The sequence below is a fragment of the Miniopterus schreibersii genome, assembly GCF_964146895.1.
Source record: "Miniopterus schreibersii genome assembly, chromosome: 17".
In the NCBI taxonomy this organism is placed as follows: Eukaryota; Metazoa; Chordata; class Mammalia; order Chiroptera; family Miniopteridae; genus Miniopterus; species Miniopterus schreibersii.
In genome coordinates, this window is record NC_138117.1 from 4,522,496 (window position 1) to 4,538,898 (window position 16,403).

The 16,403-nt window shown below is 46.5% G+C and overlaps 2 protein-coding genes and 1 long non-coding RNA gene across 3 annotated transcripts; 1 reads left to right on the forward strand and 2 right to left on the reverse strand.

Moving 5' to 3' along the window:
• Positions 1 to 273: 273 nt before the first annotated feature.
• Positions 274 to 4,623, reverse strand: UQCRB (ubiquinol-cytochrome c reductase binding protein). The gene is made up of 4 exons (XM_081116447.1): positions 4,251 to 4,623; positions 2,146 to 2,217; positions 1,098 to 1,264; positions 274 to 480 (listed from the first exon to the last, which is right to left on the reverse strand). The coding sequence occupies exons 1-4, from the start codon at positions 4,267 to 4,269 to the stop codon at positions 403 to 405; spliced, it is 336 nt and encodes a 111-aa protein (XP_080972573.1). The 5' UTR covers positions 4,270 to 4,623; the 3' UTR covers positions 274 to 402.
• LOC308546920 lies at positions 4,373 to 6,716 on the forward strand. Its single transcript, XR_013997422.1, has 3 exons — positions 4,373 to 4,485; positions 4,905 to 4,996; positions 5,084 to 6,716. It is a non-coding gene; the product is annotated as an uncharacterized lncRNA (long non-coding RNA).
• Positions 5,497 to 16,252, reverse strand: MTERF3 (mitochondrial transcription termination factor 3; the record flags this gene model as incomplete). The annotated part of the gene is made up of 8 exons (XM_081116446.1): positions 16,131 to 16,252; positions 15,093 to 15,462; positions 14,773 to 14,925; positions 11,913 to 12,102; positions 10,696 to 10,843; positions 10,304 to 10,375; positions 8,760 to 8,921; positions 5,497 to 5,691 (listed from the first exon to the last, which is right to left on the reverse strand). The coding sequence occupies exons 2-8, from the start codon at positions 15,424 to 15,426 to the stop codon at positions 5,497 to 5,499; spliced, it is 1,254 nt and encodes a 417-aa protein (XP_080972572.1). The 5' UTR covers positions 15,427 to 15,462; positions 16,131 to 16,252.
• Between the last annotated feature and the right edge of the window lie 151 nt (positions 16,253 to 16,403).

Here is a 16,403-nt window from a genome sequence, read left to right on the forward strand (position 1 = left end):
CATGCACCAAGTAGGTTGCAGGGTTTGGTTCTTGGTCGGGGATCAACAGAGGCAATCAATCGATGTTTCTTTCTCACACTGATGGCTCTCTCTTAACTCAATAAACATATCCTCAGGCGAGGAATTAAAAAACAAATTTTTTTAAATGGCTTCTCTAAGCTTCAGGAGGCCGTTAAACACTAATTGAAAAATACCCTGTAAGTCTAGAAGGAATTTAACAGATAAGTAAACTCAGTAGTTATGAAGACTAAGCTTTGGAATTAAAACTCCAACCACAGTTATAATAGACATTTATTTAAAGTAATACATTTGAAACCCAGATGGTTTAAATTGTACGTTTCAGGTTTAACCAACGGGATAAAATACTGAGGACAGCTGAACCCACAGGCTGCAAGTGCGTGGTTACTTCTTTGTCCACTCTTCCCTTTCTTTTCTTTCCCGAATAACTTCTTTCAGATACGGTTCCAGGTAGAATTTGTCCTAAAGGACGGATAAGAGAAAAATATCATACGATGCCATCACGTACTGGTTACTCCAAACACTCAGCAGGTCTTACACGACAAGAGTCATCAAAATTCATTTCCAACTTAAGAAAAAAATATTCTGGGACTAAGAACTATCTGCTTTTCTAAGATGTAAAACCCACGAAGATACTTGCTTTGATGAGATGTGAATGGAAAGTCTGACAGAAAAGAGAAAAAATGAGAGTCTGTAAGCTGCTGCATAGTTACAATGCACTTTAGGGGGCAAGGGTTTGCTTGAGAGTCCTTCCTGGGAGCTGGGAGCCCCTCCATGGGCTGATCACACGAACAGCACTTTCTCCTCTGCACAGGAGGCAGAGTGCAGAAGGCAGGCCTGGCAGGCAAGACACCTGGATCTGTATCAGAGACCCAGTGATTCCGGCAGTCGCTTCACCTTTACGTCTCAACACCCGTCTCTAAAACAAGTTAACATTTGCTCTATGAACCTCACTGTACTGTCATATTTATTTGTCACAACATTAAGAACTCTAAAGCACTACGCAAATGACTGTTTCTCTGTTTGTAACACTCAATCCTTAGTGGCCCATATTGTCAGACACACAGACGCTATTCTACCTCCTCATATTTTGTCCACTGCTCTTTCGGCAAGATCTGCTGCCTCATGGACAGGTCCAGTGCTCTCTTGATGCGAAACACTCTGTCGTTATACAGGTTCTCAGGAAGCCTTCTTATGGCTTCTCTTACATCGTCATTCACATATATTGTGTCGTCCCGCATCAACCCTATTACAGGAAACAAGAGAGTTAGATGGAATATGTATCTTGAAAATCAGGAATTTTTAAAAAATGAGTAAAATATCTTTACGACTTATAAACTTAAGACTTTGGGTGAAATATTAGGAGTTAGGTATGATGCTTAATGTATTTCACACATAATAAGGGGCTATTTAATGGATTATTTCTAAAATGGTACTGTGGAAACAATACATGAGCCTTTTAAAATCCACTGCCACAAAATTCACATTTTATCTAAAACAAATTTTAAAATGTCTACCTTGTTTTAAAACACAAATCAAATTTGAAAAATCGCTACTTCTGAAGTTCATACAACTTAAATTTTAAATGCTAAGCGGAGGAGTTGGGAGAGGGAGCGCACACTAAGGAAAATGTCCAGGTGCTGTATTTCAAGGACATAAATTATTTCCACCTCAAACACTTTAGACAATTCCATCCCTCCCTCCTCTCAAAATAATAAAAAGTGGCCCAATCGGGCGTGGCTCAGCAGTTGAGCGTCGACCTAAGATCCAGGTGATCGGGGTTCAATTCCTGGTCGGGACACATGCCCGGGTTGCGGGCTCGATCCCCAGTCAGGGGCGTGCATGAGGCAGCCGACCAATGACTCTCTCATCATTGATGTTTCTCTCTCTCTTCCTCTCTTTTCCTCTCTCTGAAATCAATAAAGATATATTTTAAAATAATAATAATAAAAAGTGGAGGTGATTTTTAACATAACAATTAAATGTGACTTAATTTTAATATCTTCTAATGTACACAAGCACAATTAGTTACTTTTCTGGACCTATAATGACTTTTGCAAAAGTACTACTCCCAGAAAAAACAAACAAACAAACAAAAACAAAAAAGAAAACAGCCCAGGTACTCACCCAGCTTGTTGAATCCTGCAGCATTGTAGTACCACTTTCGAACACCCTCTAGCCACCGGCCTGATGCTGCAACTGATATTGTCACACTGTTAGTTGCTACAATTCACTTGTCTATATGAAAACTTGATGGGCAAGCAACCACTACTCTGACCGTTACCCTGTTAGAGAATGCAAACATATGAAGACATTTCCTTTTAAAAGTGTACACTCTACATACTGTAGATAAAAATTGCTTATTTTATCTATGAGCAAAAGGGACTGCAGGTAAAAAAATTGGGCAAGTCATGGAAAAAAAGAGTAAACTCAAAACACCTAACGCACAAAAGACTTATGAGTACAATTATTGCCACTCTAGGCTCGTCAAGTCGAGCATGCCAGCCCTTTACGTCCCCCTGCAACTACCAGAATAAAAGGGGGAGGGGATGGGAAAGGAAATAATAACGTCTCCTTTATTTGTAGTTTCAGAAATACATTTCAGGTGATAAGCGTGAACTTTTCTTTTAAAGGGAGTTGGGGTTGTACGAAAAGGGGGTGAGATTTCAGGACAGGGTGGCAGGTCTCAACGACCCTCATCCTCCAAAATTTTTATTCTACATTACCAAAAGATTCCCATTTTCCACCTCCCAAGCAGCTGACTTTCACCAAGGGAATATCGACACTTGAAAACAGGTGAGGAGAAACAGGTAATGTTAAAACTCCTTGGGGACTAACCCAGTAGCTGTTGCTAAGGGCAACACGACAGTGCCTGATGCTCACAGGAGAAATGTGGCACAGAAGGGGAGGTAGAGCAAGGCTAGAATTTCTTTTAAAACTTTGTCTAGGGCTAGCCCCTTACCAAGGAAGGAAAGCAAACTCCTACTCCAACCCCTCCTCGCCCCTCTCTTTAGTACATCAGAGGGCAAGGCTTTGGTAAATCTCCGGAATTAAGCACCATGGATAACACTGCTTCTGGGAACACAAGTACCAAAGAGGCGACAGTCGACAAGCTTACTTGTAGAAAGCCGATTATTTATAAGTATATTAACCAGCGATGGTGAGACTGATCAACACTCTTTGAACAGTTATTGTGTGCCCAGCACCGCCCTACTGGCTTGACCCGCATTAACTAGGTTTGCTTACAAGCACCCCTGTCCTTGCAAAAGAGGAATCACAGAGGTCACCCCGTTCAGGACGGAAGCCAGCTGGTGCCAGATTTGAGGCCAGGTCTGCCTGGCTCCACCCACCGCACAGGGGCACAGTGCCTCCCACATCTGCCGCGTTAAACTAAACAGTGAATTCTCAAGTGCCCCCCCACCCCCAGAGCGCTCGGTGTCACTCAGGTTCAGGGGTTTTTCTGGCAAGTGGACGCTCCCCCAAGAGCTTCACCGTCGCCGAGCGCAGGGAGGAAGGGCCCGGTCCTTTCTGAAACAGCGACGCCCGTCTACCCCGCCAGGGGGCAGAGACGAGCAACCGCCGCCGGGGAAGGTGACGCTGAACCTGACGGTCACGTTCGGCTTTAGCGGTCCCGGTACCGTCTGCACTCTACGCGGTAATAACTGTTTGTTCCGGAGCCTACAGGACGTACAGGCTCCTCCAAGTCCGCAGGCAGAGCGGCGCGCCCGACGAGGGGCACGGGAGGCGCCCCTGCGCCCTCGGCCCCGCGACCTCTAGTCCCCGGCGGGACGGCGCGCGCTGCCCCGACCCCTCGGCCCCGGCGTCCAGGGCGCACCAACCCCGCCCTCGCGGCGCCCGCGGGACCGGCCGCGCTGACGCCCCGGACGGCGCGCTTCGGCCCAAAGCCACCCAAGTAGTGCCCTGTGCCCTTGAACTCTCCCAAGGCCCAGCGGGGCGCGGGCCGGGCGCGGGCAGCTGGGCGAGCGCCGGGGTGGGAGCCGCCGCGGGCACCGTCCCCAGGAGGGGGGCGCGGCCCACGCCCCGCGCAACCGGGCTGGGTCAGCAGCGGGCAGGCGACCGGCGGCCTTCAGGCGGGACCCGAGCCCCCGCCCCTTCGGCCGCGACACCGGCCGCTTAGCGAGAGCGGAGGGAAGGAAGCAAAGGTCGAGGGGAACCGCGAGAATGAGAGGTCGAGCGCGGCGACGCCCGCCCGCGGGGACGCCGTCACCTACCAGCCGGCCGGCCCGCCATCCTGACCCGAGGCTGAAGCGGTGCCTGCTGGGTAAGTCCCAGAGGGCGCGCGCAGGCGCAGCAGCTCTCCTCGCGAGGCGCGGGAGGACGCCCGCGCAGGCGCAGTGCTGGGGGTGACGTTCCGTGCCCGGCGTGCGTGGCGTCCCGCTCGCGTCCTTAGCGACCGAAGGGGCCGCGCGTTTTCCGCGCCCGGCTACGGGTTCCGAGGAGAGTTCGGTGCGACGGGGAGGGACGAGCCCGGGGAAGGAGTGGGGACAGCTGGGGCGCGGTCGGGGGTCTGCACCCCGGGAGGGCGGGGCCGCGCAGGTGCTGGTCGGGCGGAGGCGTGGTCGGGAGTCTGCACCCCGGGAGGGCGGGCCCGCGCAGGTGCTGGTCGGGCGGAGGCGTGGTCGGGAGTCTGCACCCCGGGAGGGCGGGCCCCGCGCCGGTGCTCGTCGGGCAGGGCGTGGTCGGGGTTCTGCACCCCCGGGAGGGCGGGGCTGCGCAGGTGCTCGTCGGGCAGGGCGTGGTCGCATCCTCCAGCCCCGTCCCGCTGCTGCTTCGTCCTGGAGGAAGCTGCCGAGCGCCAGGCCCAGGTGCGGTTCCCTAGGGGCCCGGCGTTGGCGTCTCCTCCATCCTGAGGCCCCATTTTCCAGATCATCGGGCTCCGAGGTTACGGCTGCCCAGGGCTACACAGCTAAACGGCGAATGTAAAAGTGTCACCGTTACAAGCCTTTGCACACAGGCAGTAAGTTGGCTGTTGTGACCTTTTGTGTGTCCCACTGCCACCTACTTACCTTCAAACCGCTTTCCCGCCCCCCTCCCTGACCGGCAGCTACCTGTGCGCACCCCAGGACCGGCCTCGGGAGGACGGCCGCGTACAGCCCCAGCCGCAGGTGCTGCGGGCGCATCTCAGCGAGCAGCAGGTGCTGGGCAACGCGGTGCGCTCCAGGAACTCAGCACCCCCGGGAGCACCCAGCTGCCCCCTGAGCCCGCCGCCTGCGTCCAGACGCCCACGCGCTTCTCTAAGCTCTGCCTCGAGTCTTCTCCGTCCCCAGGAGGGAGGAAATGGTGGAGTCAGAGAGCTAAGTCACTAGGGACTTTCTTAAGAAAGATCTACTGGAGATTTACAATGTCGAGAAATTGTTTCCAATATGAATTGAGGCTTGCGCATTTATTTTGAAATATATTAATTTATTCATACATACAATTACTTTACATTATTACATTTTTAACATTTATCAAAAACTAAAGAGTTTTTAAGAACTTTTCAAAGTCCTGTAGTGAGGCTTTGGCAATCTCTTCACAAAATATTTCATCAGGCACGGATACCAATTTGTCCAAAGAGACGTAGTTAGGTTTTGCTGGATCATACTGTGCTCTTCCTAAATAGGCCAGAAACAAATGTCTTTCTTTGACTTTAAACAACCTTGTATTAAATACCTACAAAAGAAAAAAAGTTTAAAAAATTGTGCACTGAAAGATGAACTATCAAAGTGTTTATAAGGCTAAAAATTTTAATAGGCTAACAAATATATTGACCACATGCTCAGTAAATATGATAAATGCCCAGGGTTCAAACCCTATAGCTTCCACTAAGAAATTATAATTAAAAAGGGACTCAAAACTTACAAACAGAGCAATTCTAAAAAATTAAGGGCTACAATGTAGGCAAAGAACATCGACTAATCAATCCAGACACATGGGAAAAATTGTTAAAAAGTACAGTGTGCTAACTCAACGGAATTGGCTTGGTTTTGAACAAAACATCTTTTTCTCTCTGAAAAAACAAATGACATGCTGTCCTGCCTTCATTTTGGTAACTAAATTCCCAATACTGCTCATAAAAATGTAGGGAGCTTCTAGATGTGTTTCTTTAGGACAGTGACTTTCAACTGTTGTGCAATACTTTTTAAAACATGTAATATCGGACTCTTTAGTCAGGGGCACTGACTTTTCCCTTAACTTTTCAATAAAAGTATGACAACAGCTAACACAATAGCCACTTGGTGTGAAGGAATCTAAATTATACCTATTTTTTGTGTAAGATCAGCAAAAGATATTTTTGGTGTGCGGCGGAATTTTAGTAATTAGTTTATGTGCTATGAGAAGAGAAAAGTTGGAAATTGCTGCTTTAGAAGTATGACTCTTTTGCAGTGACTCTTGACTCACAAAATTATACAACATACAGATAAAACCATAAATAACTCTGAAACTCCCAACTATTCATTAGCAATTTCCTAAATATATTGACACTTTAAAGCACTTATGTAGTTTATGACCAGATGTTGTTACTTCTCCAATGGTTCAGCGTTACTGTATTCTTATTAGAGATTTGGATGATCTTGCCAGTCCAAAATCCATAGCTCAGATCAGGTTTTTCTTTTTTTGACTGTTAACCATGAGGGGCCACTTTGCCATTGTCAGGAAAATTTCATTCTGTTAATTATCCATTAAATTATCAGAGTAAAACAAAAACCTGGCCTGACAATTACTGATTCCTGTTTCCCTGCCTTCAGAGAAGCCCGCACTGGGGAGAGGAGAGACAAGGTGTCACGGGATCCTGACTACAACATCTTTCCTTAGCTAGAGGTTTCCTCATGTCATTCCCCTACTGTGTTATCCTTTGCCTCCACCATCCTGCTTTGAAATGACCAAATTAACCATTCCTATTGTTGTGTTTCCCGTTTTAATTAATCATAAAATAGCTGTGCCAGCAACCTTATTTGCTTGAGAAAAGTAGTTTCACACCAGAAGTTTAAAAGCACCTGCCAAAAATTTAAAGTCTGTATCAGTTTCCTCACAGCCTGTTGTCAGTTAATGTATTTTTCCATTAATAAGTTTTTGGGGGGTTTTCCCCAGCAATGCTACCCAGGCTTCTAGGGGTCTAAGAGTCCCAGTGTGGAAGCCACAGTTCTGCAACTGGGCTTTCCAGGATCTAGAGTTTGGGATGACTATAATCTTTTAAATGTGATTTTAGTGTATCTGGTCAAGTTTATAGTTTCCTCTACTTGTAAAGTTTCTGTCCATCTTTGAGACCCCACTCATTCTACTGACAACTCAAATGCCACTTAGAGTGGCAGCAAATCCTAGTTAAGAGCATGGTTTTTAAGCTCAACTGCCAAAGTTCTAATCCTGTCTCTGCCCCGTTACCTGGGTAACCTTAGACAAGTTACTGAACCTCTTTAGGGTCCCTTTCTTCATTTATAAGGTAGGGATAATAATAGTACCTACTTCATAGGACTGTTGAGGATTAAATGAATTAGTACAAGTAAAGCAGGAAAGACAGTGCTGGCCCATAAGCAGCACTCAATAGCTGTTATGATTTCCCTACCTCTTCTGAATTGAATAACTATAAGACATATGGTTAAGTTCTAACTTTATGTAAAGCAATTACATTTTTTAAAACCCATTTTCCATGTCAGATTACAAATTCCATAAGAATACAGACCATGTCTGATTGATTTTTTTATCCTCAAATCTCTTATCATGCTTTAACTGTCACTGGATTATCTACCAACCCAGGAAAAACCAACTGCCATTACTTTTTACTTGAAGATTACTTATTTTACAATTGTTCCAAAAGCCAAATTTGCACCACTGCAGGCATCTGATGAAACAGAAAAAATTCTGTTAAGGGCCCATTCATAGTGAAGTATGACAGGTAAATAAGCATTGCTATTTGTGGAGGAATTGGACCAAGTGCAATCTAGTTCTGAGTTATATTAAAGTCATATTTATTTTGCCCATCTTTATATCAAGAACACTTCTAGTAAATGAAGTGTAAAAGGATCGATCACTTTAATGAAATTCAGTCTTCCATTTATCCAATGAATACTTACTCTACTTACATGGCAAACAGGAAAGAAAATAACTTTAATGAAATGCAATCATTTATTTGTTCAACAAATATTTACCTAGTGCCTACTAATTGCCAGGTATAGTCCAGGCACTGGGAATTCAGCAGTGCATGTAAGAAAGACAAGATCTCTGCTGTCAGAGTTAACATTCTTGAAAACAGGCAGATATTGTCACTCCCTAGGTAAAGAACAGGAAAGTCTGATTAGCTTAAATATATAATTAAGGCTTTGTCGTGGCAAACTGGAACTGTTTTAGGCTTCAGTAGGAGATCATTACAATATGGCTTGTTAACTAATGGATTTACATAGACTGCGAATAAAAAAGTATGTGTAATACTTAAGGACCTTTAAGGGAAGAGATCTACTTCAAATTTAAATGGACAAAAACATAAACGAGAATACATTAGATTCCAACAGGCATAGGTTCATCACTTATTTCTCCTCTGGAGATGGACAGGGTGAACTTTTCACAAGCATCCCTCCCTCTACTCTGCTAGATGTGTTCTTAATAAAAAGATGGGCAAAATAAATAAGACCCTCACACAACTCTCAGAACCAGATTGCACCTGGTCCAAGTCCTTCACAAACAGCAAGGCACTTTCACAAGTGAGCAGTGTTATGCTAGAGCAGCTCGCACAGCTGTGCGCATACCTGTGGGAACCTGACCATGATGTGGTGGGGAATGCTCATCACATTGTGCACGTAATCGAAAATCTCCGTAAGCTTCCTCTTGTTTGCAGTTAACATCTTTGGGATTCTGGTGATCATATGTTGAATTTCATTATGTTTAAAACCCAGTTCAAGACGATAAACCTAAAAGAAAGTAGAGTTGCTGTAAGTCATGAAGCGAGAGTTAGCTGGGTACTGTGCCAGAGGACACATTGATTCTTTCAAAATTTAGAATGAGCACATTAAAATCTGGAGACAGCCATGCCAAAGCCCTCAAGGGATGATAGCTTCCTACTTCTGGAGTAACCTGAATTTCAGCCCTCTCCTGAGATGAGCTACTCACAGCAGGTGATCATCCAGAGGATCCAAGAGGAGCTATCAAATTCTGAGAGAATGAAGGCGGGCATGGGAGACCTGGTCAAATTATCTTTCAGGCCCCACCACACAGACCAGCAGTAAGATTTTCAAAGTGTTTTTTGAACCTCTGCTCCCAAGTGGTATCTGAAAAACTACATGTCAAAATTCCAGACAGATGGAAAAAACTAAACACCCAAACATGGGTTCGGTCGTCTAGTGCAGTCACAGTAGCTATTCACCCCACCAGTGCCCTGCTTGTACCACTCAACATGCCCCCCCCCCCCCCAACTAGACTGGAAGCTCCGAGAGAGCAGGAACTCTTCCCTCCAGCAGACTGTGTGGGCACGTGCTCAATAACAATTTTTACAACTATGAAACATTTTAAGCACCTAAGAAAATAGGCCTTAGATGATAATTTCAAATAGTACTTCAGCTTTGTATACTAACTATCTGCTGCCCTTGCTCTATGCTCGTCTCTGGGAGAGAAAACAGTGAAGAGTGACATGGATGGTCCAAGGTAGCACGAGGGCTGGCAGCTGGCACAGGCCCCAAGGACAGCGAGGTGCTGGCCACTGATCTTGTCATAGAAGTGTCTTGGACCCAGCCTCCAAAACTCATCTCCCACCTGGGCGACATAGGCACAGACTCTCATACTGGGCAACGGAAGCGGTTTCCAGGGATCACTCAGGTACCTAAATTACTCTAGGGTTACCGGCATCAGTGTCTGCAAGGGGACTTACTCATGTAATACCTGCAAACGTGAAAATATTGTCAACTAAAACAAATAGCCTGCTAGATATTTATTATATCATTTTCTTTTCTTTTTTAATCCTCACACGAGGATATTTTTCCATTGCTTTTCAGAGAGTGGAGAGTGGAAGGGAGGGAGAGAAACGGTGATTGGCTGCCTCTCGCACACGCCCCGACCAGGGCCAGGGATGGAGCCTGCACCCCGAACGTGGGGCCCCTTCAGTCTGTGGGCCGACGCTCTAACCACTGGGCCAAACTGGCCAGGGCTGTTATATCATTTTGTTTATCTTCATGTTTTTAGAAAGAACATCATTTATAATATAGTTTTCTTTAAGATGACAATAGCAAAATCTGTACTCTTCAGACTCCAACCCTTAAAGAAAAAAAACGGATTTCTCAAAACCTTCAGGCCATCGTACCTTCATGTTCTCTTTCACGGGCTCCAGACTTCCAGTTAGTAGCCTCGGGAGACGAACTACCAGATCTCTAGTCTGTGGTTATAAAACAATCTATCATCACTAGACATGCATATCCAACCAGTTTGGAAAACCAAAGCATTACTAGAAATACAAAACTAAAAATTCTAAAATGACCCTGTCAGAGAAGAGCTAGGAACCCTACAAATACATAAATTTAGTACTGTTTGAGGGCAAAAACAAACACTAAAAACAAAAGGAAGCAATGTGATGGAATATTGTAAAATAATACAGCTCTATGTTTGACCCAGCAGGCTTACTCACACCTGTTAAAAACATGGTTTAAAGATTACTAAACAGAGCTGACATGGAAATATATAAATTCTCCCCTTTACCTTCTTCACACTAAGTTCAAGTTCTTTCTGAAAAAATCCCAATCTGTTATCCAGTCTTTCCACTGAAAAATTCAGCAAAAATGGCGCATTTCTGACCATCTGTGTGATATCTGCCTTACTGAAATTTTTTGACTGTAGATAAGCCACTCTAAAGAAACAAACAAAAATACACATACATGATGAACATTTACTAGTGGCATGCTACTTTCCAAAATAACTTTTTAAAAAGGCTCCCACACCAATAAAAATAAAAAACCCACATTCTATAATAATGGCCCGAATACGGTTAAATCAAGCATCCATCCAACTCTAGAATGGTCCCCATTTACACTTAAAAGCATAAAATAATTCCCTTTTCAGTTAATCTTATTTTGTTACTTGGTAGGGAAAAAAAAGTTTCTACAAACCAAAATAAGGTAGTGAAATATAGAAAACCTGACTATAAAATAACATTACTGATTTTTAGAAATCTAGAAACATAGTAAAAGTCTGTTTTAGTAAATGCCTAAAATATAGCACAACATTGTCTTAATTGTTACCAGAAAAAACAGAATAACCTGTACACCAGGTAATAGTTCCATATTACATTTGAAAAAACATAGATCCAGAGAAGTTAAATACCTTGGAAGACTACCAGCTAATTAATGGCAAAGTTGAGATTTCCACTAATTCTATGTCTACCTTTAACACCTATGATATTTCTATACCATTTATCAGACACTATACTTTATATTCAAATGACTGTTCCTTCTTTAAAGCAGTCTCTGAGAAAAGATAATTTTTAAAAAATATATACATCTTTATTGATTTCAGAGAGAGGAAAGGAGAGAGAGAGAGAGAGAGAAACATCAATGATGAGACAGTCATTGATCCGCTGCCTCCTGCACACCCCCAACTGGGGATCAAGCCCGCAACTTGGGCATGTGCCCTGACTGGGAACTGAACACCGATTGCCTGGATCCTAGGTTGACGCTCAACCGCTGAGCCACGCCCGGCCGGGCAAGATTGATAAATTTAACTATATAAAAAATTTAAATTCAAGACAGGAAAACAGCATCAGCAAAGCCAAAGACAAGTAACAATCTGGGGAAAATATTTACATGTCACAGGGAGAGAACAGCTAATCCTTGTGCACCGGAGACTTGAAAAATAGCTCACACATATATTTCCTTCATAATCCCTTCTGGGTTATATGAGAGTCATTCTTAAAACCCTACCTGGTCTTAAGATTTTCAAGGTCTTCAGAGAAAATAGCATAATTTTTTGTCAGGAATGCTCCCAGCTGGTTATCCTCTATACCCAGGTCTTTAAGGAACAGGAGTACTTGCTGAATGTCTTTTTCAAAATCCAGTCTCAGAAGGAGGTTGGCTGCATCTGGGTGTTTCTCTATCTTGGACAAGTCCACTCCTGTAATAAATACAAACACTGTCTGAAGAGAACTGCTTAACTTAGTCATTAAACTTCTACACAGAAGCTCAAGAAACTAGTGATGGAGGTCAGCGACCTAACCAAAGCAGAAATGAGATAGGCCAATAGAAAACATATTTTTACACTACATTGGATATAGAAATAAAAATAAAACAAAAATATAGTATTTATTTCAAAGTCTCAGATAGAGGAACACAGTACATTTAGGGCTAAATTTCCACCCAAAACAAATTCATGAAGTCACATTGGGGTCATCATCAACATCTATGGTTTCTTAAATATGGTTGGAAGGATACTTACGAGCCCCTAATGAGCTCCATAGTAACTACTTAACTGGCAATTCTGTAGGGTAACAAACCATATGGAAAAAGACAGTTTCTTTGAAGTTTTTAAAAAGCCATTTTCTTAGTTACAAGCATTATTTTAAAATATGTTTATGGTCCCTCCACAGGAGTGAAAATGACCCTGTGTTTCACTCATCACTGTACCCCGGTCTTTAGCACAGAGGCAGGTCCCTTGAGGGAGTCACGAAACGCCTATGTGCAGACCGGCAGCCGCAGGCCACCACAAAGCAGAACGTGCGCAGCTCTACCCTTGCAAATTCTTCAGTCTTAGGCAACCTGAGTAAATCAGACGAGGGACAGGAGAGGAAGACTGAAAAGGGGAAACACCCTGTCGTTACTTTAGGGCATTCTTCCGTTATGGAAATAATTAGCTGTTGGCGTTAATCAGGCAGAGAGTCACAGCAACCTGTAATTCAAGATTCTCGTTAAAACCCAGCACTTCATTCTCTCATTGTTCCTTTTGATTTAAAATATAAACAGACATGAACAGGAACGGCCTATTCCTGATTTATAGTAAACATTTGAAGATAAGGTAAAACCTTAAGTTTAGATTCAAATTTCATATTTGTTAAGTTTCTTCAGTTTAAAAATAACTCTCAAACTGATTTCTCGATGCAACTTCACAGTCTTAAGTACAAAAGCAATGAAATAAAAACACCCTTTCTTTAATGGTGTCCACAACTAGAAAAATTATAATTCCCTATTTTTGGATCCATATATAATTCTAAACTCAAATTTCTGGATATTAAACAGGTATTGATATGAGATGGTCAAAACCAGAAAAATAGGTTATAGACACACAGAATGAAGACCAGAAACAGAGCCAGGGAGAATGAAAAAGCTCGCACACGATAATAACAGCATTCAAATCAACGGTTGAAAGGATGACTCATTAGAATACAATGGGACCACTCAAAAAAACTAAGAATTCCTTCTGTATCTGATATGAAAATTAACTTCATATAGGTCTAAATCTAAATGTATACCAACTTTAAAACTACAAGAAAACACAATTTAAAAAATAATATTGACTACACAAAAGTCTAAAACCTATGTACAGCTTTTTGTATGGTAATATTTGCACAGAAAAAGGTATGGCAGCCGCCCCACTAATTGGTAATGATGGTTACCTTGGGAAAAGTGGAACCGCAGACATAGAGAGGTTAAAAGTTCTTTTGTAATACTTGCACTTTTAACAACTCGATGTAATTCTTTTGCAATTTAAAATAATAATAAAAAAAAGTGAAAATTTTGAATGGATGGATAAATAAATTAGAAACCAGTTCCAGAAATCTGTGCCAAATGGGAGAAGGAACGCTCTAAAAATCACAAGGTTCAGACCTCCAGTGTAACTACAGGTACAGCTCACAGGTGCTGAAGTGCTTTGCCCAGCACGAGCTGTCACACCCTGACTGCGCGGAGACAGAACTCCTGAAAAGCTGCTTTTTCACAGCGACAGCAGACAGGATCTCCTCAGGAGGGCACACTGTTGTCAGCACAAACACAGGCCTACGATTTCATTACCTTGAAAAAAATAGTCACTGAATGCCTGCTATGGACCAGGTCCTTTTGGTAGGTTCTGGGGTCATATAAAATGAATAATAAATACATGATTCTAACTTCTAGGTGGCCACAGTCTAAGTTGGCTTTACCCCATCAGTTCAGTAACTACAGACATTACTGCTGTGTTCAGTTAGTGTTACACACACTTACTGTATCAATCAGGGTCTGGCAGGCAAAACAAATTGCCCTAGAAAGTTCCAATGAAAACAACTTTAATGAAGGGACTCTACACAGTGGTGTGAGCAGAATTAAGAGAACAAACACGGGCACCCTGGAGCTAAAGAGACAGAGAGAAAAAGTATTACCAAACCAAGAGGGAGCTGGAAGCAGTTAAGAAAGGGTTTCTCAGTAGGAGCTGTCGTCAGGGAGGAGGCAGTTACAGGACCCAAAGCAGGGAGGGGACAGGAAAAAATACTCCCACCCACCCGCCCTCTCCTCCCGCAGGTGCCTCCCGCTGGGCTCAGGCAGCCCAGAAGCCAGCTGGCACAGGAACCCTAGTGCACAGACCTTAGCCTCCCGGGATGTACGGCAGGCAGAAAACATCTGGGGAGCAAACAGAGAAGTAAAACACTGGGGTCCTCAGAAACACTGCCTGGCAATGCGATCACGGTTCCTCTAAGGAACCAAGCAACACATTATAAATACGAAAACATTTGGAGGTTAAATACAAAGAGAAGCGCTTCACTGAAACAAGAGAGAAATGAGCACACTCAAGAAGTATTTGCAGGTCACTCAGGCTTACCTAGAAGCACTAGCTTCTGCAGAGTCTCAGAATGGTCCACATAGTCTCGCAGCGTGAACGAAGCGGGGGGCAGTGGGGGGGCTGCGACGATCTGAATGGCCTCCTCCTCCGAAACTGGCTGCAGCGGAGACGCCGGGGCCACATCGTCCAGCCCTTCGAAGCCGGCCATGTGGGGAGAGAGAGGCAAAGCGTGAGCTCTCGGACCCGGACCCTGGAAACGCTCTCTGCTAATGGAAGGGTACCTAGTAAACTTCGAGGACCGAGGCGGCTGAACTCAGGCCACCCCAGGGGCCCGGGCTTTCCTGGGCGCCCAGCAGTACCTTCCAGAGACGGCTCAGCCTCAGAGGCGGGCACCTCCGGTGTCTTCGGCGACCGCTCGGGCACCGACGGAAGCACAGTGCCTTGGGCAGAATTAACTTCTTGCCCACTTGACTCGGGAAGCTGGGAACTATTACTCCATAGGGAGGAAGTCCTGTAAGTCCTAAAGCCCCACTGGAGAAAGCCGCTGTGGGAGGGCGCCGGGGGCCGAGCAGGAAGCCCGCGGCGCGGTGCCCTCCCCCCCCGACGGCGGCCGCTGCGCCCCGCGGCCCCGAGGAGGCGCCGCGCGCTCAGGGGCCGGAGCCACCCGCGGGCCTGCAGGGCCGGCAGCGCCATTCTCCTTCAGGCGGCCTACAGGGACACACAGAAGCACTAAAAAAAACAGAGAAACGTACTTAAATGTTTAAATCAATAAAAAGAGACGCTGGAAACTGTTTTTTCTAATTAAAAGGTAACTCATAAACTTAGATCTCAAGTAGTCGGGTGTTTCCTGAGCACAAGAAAAGCCCACACAAGGCGGGCTCACTGACAAACCAAGACAGGGCCTCGTGTGCGCTTCTATTTCTCCTGACAAGCGCGCGCTCCCCGCCGCGCGTCCCTCGTGGGCCGAGCAGGGCCGCACCTCCGGACCCCCCCCACCCCCCAGCGGGCGGGACGCGCGTGAGGACGCGGCCCCGGGGAGCGACCGCCGTCCCGACCGGCCCCGCGGGGCGCCTCCGAGAGCCCTCGGGCCCCTAGACACCACCCGCCTCTCCAGCGCGCGCCTCCGCGCTCCCCGGCCCGCGGCCGGCCCGAGGCCGCCACCCCTGCGAGGGCGCAGCAGGGGCCGGGCGGGACGGGGCGGGGGGCGCGGGGGGAGCGAGGCCGCCCTAGTCCCGCCGCCCGCGGCCCCCGCAGAGCGCGCTGCGCCGGGTTAGGGCGGCATCAGCCAGGGAGGAAACGAAACCAACCGCCCCCGACGGGGCCGAGACCTCCACAGGCCCCGCGCCCGACCCCAGCCCCGCGGGACAGGCCCCCGGCCCCGCCGGCGGCTGCGGTACCTGTGCCGAGGCGCAGCCCCGCGCCGGGGTCTGTCGCGCAGCGGGCGGCGCGGCCAGGGGGGGCCGGGGGGCAGCACGTGCCGGGTCCCGCGCCCGCGCCTCCGCCCGCCGCGCAGGCGCCCGGGCGCCGCCTCCCACGTGGGGCGCGGCGGGAGTGGGCGAGACCATCCGGGCAGCCGCGCGGGGGGGGGCGGGCGGCTCGCGCGGGACAGCGCCGGCCGGGGCCCACGGCTGCCCCCCCTCCGCCCGCCGCCGCCCTCCGCCTCGCCCGCG

What these genes read in the sequence shown, in the direction of transcription:
- UQCRB (XM_081116447.1), bottom strand. An exon ending in TGCAGGATTCAACAAGCTGG is followed by an intron (nt 1,265 to 2,145) that starts GTGAGTACCTGG and finishes TTCCTGTAATAG; the next exon opens with GGTTGATGCGGGACGACACA. An exon ending in AGTGGACAAAATATGAGGAG is followed by an intron (nt 481 to 1,097) that starts GTAGAATAGCGT and finishes TCCGTCCTTTAG; the next exon opens with GACAAATTCTACCTGGAACC.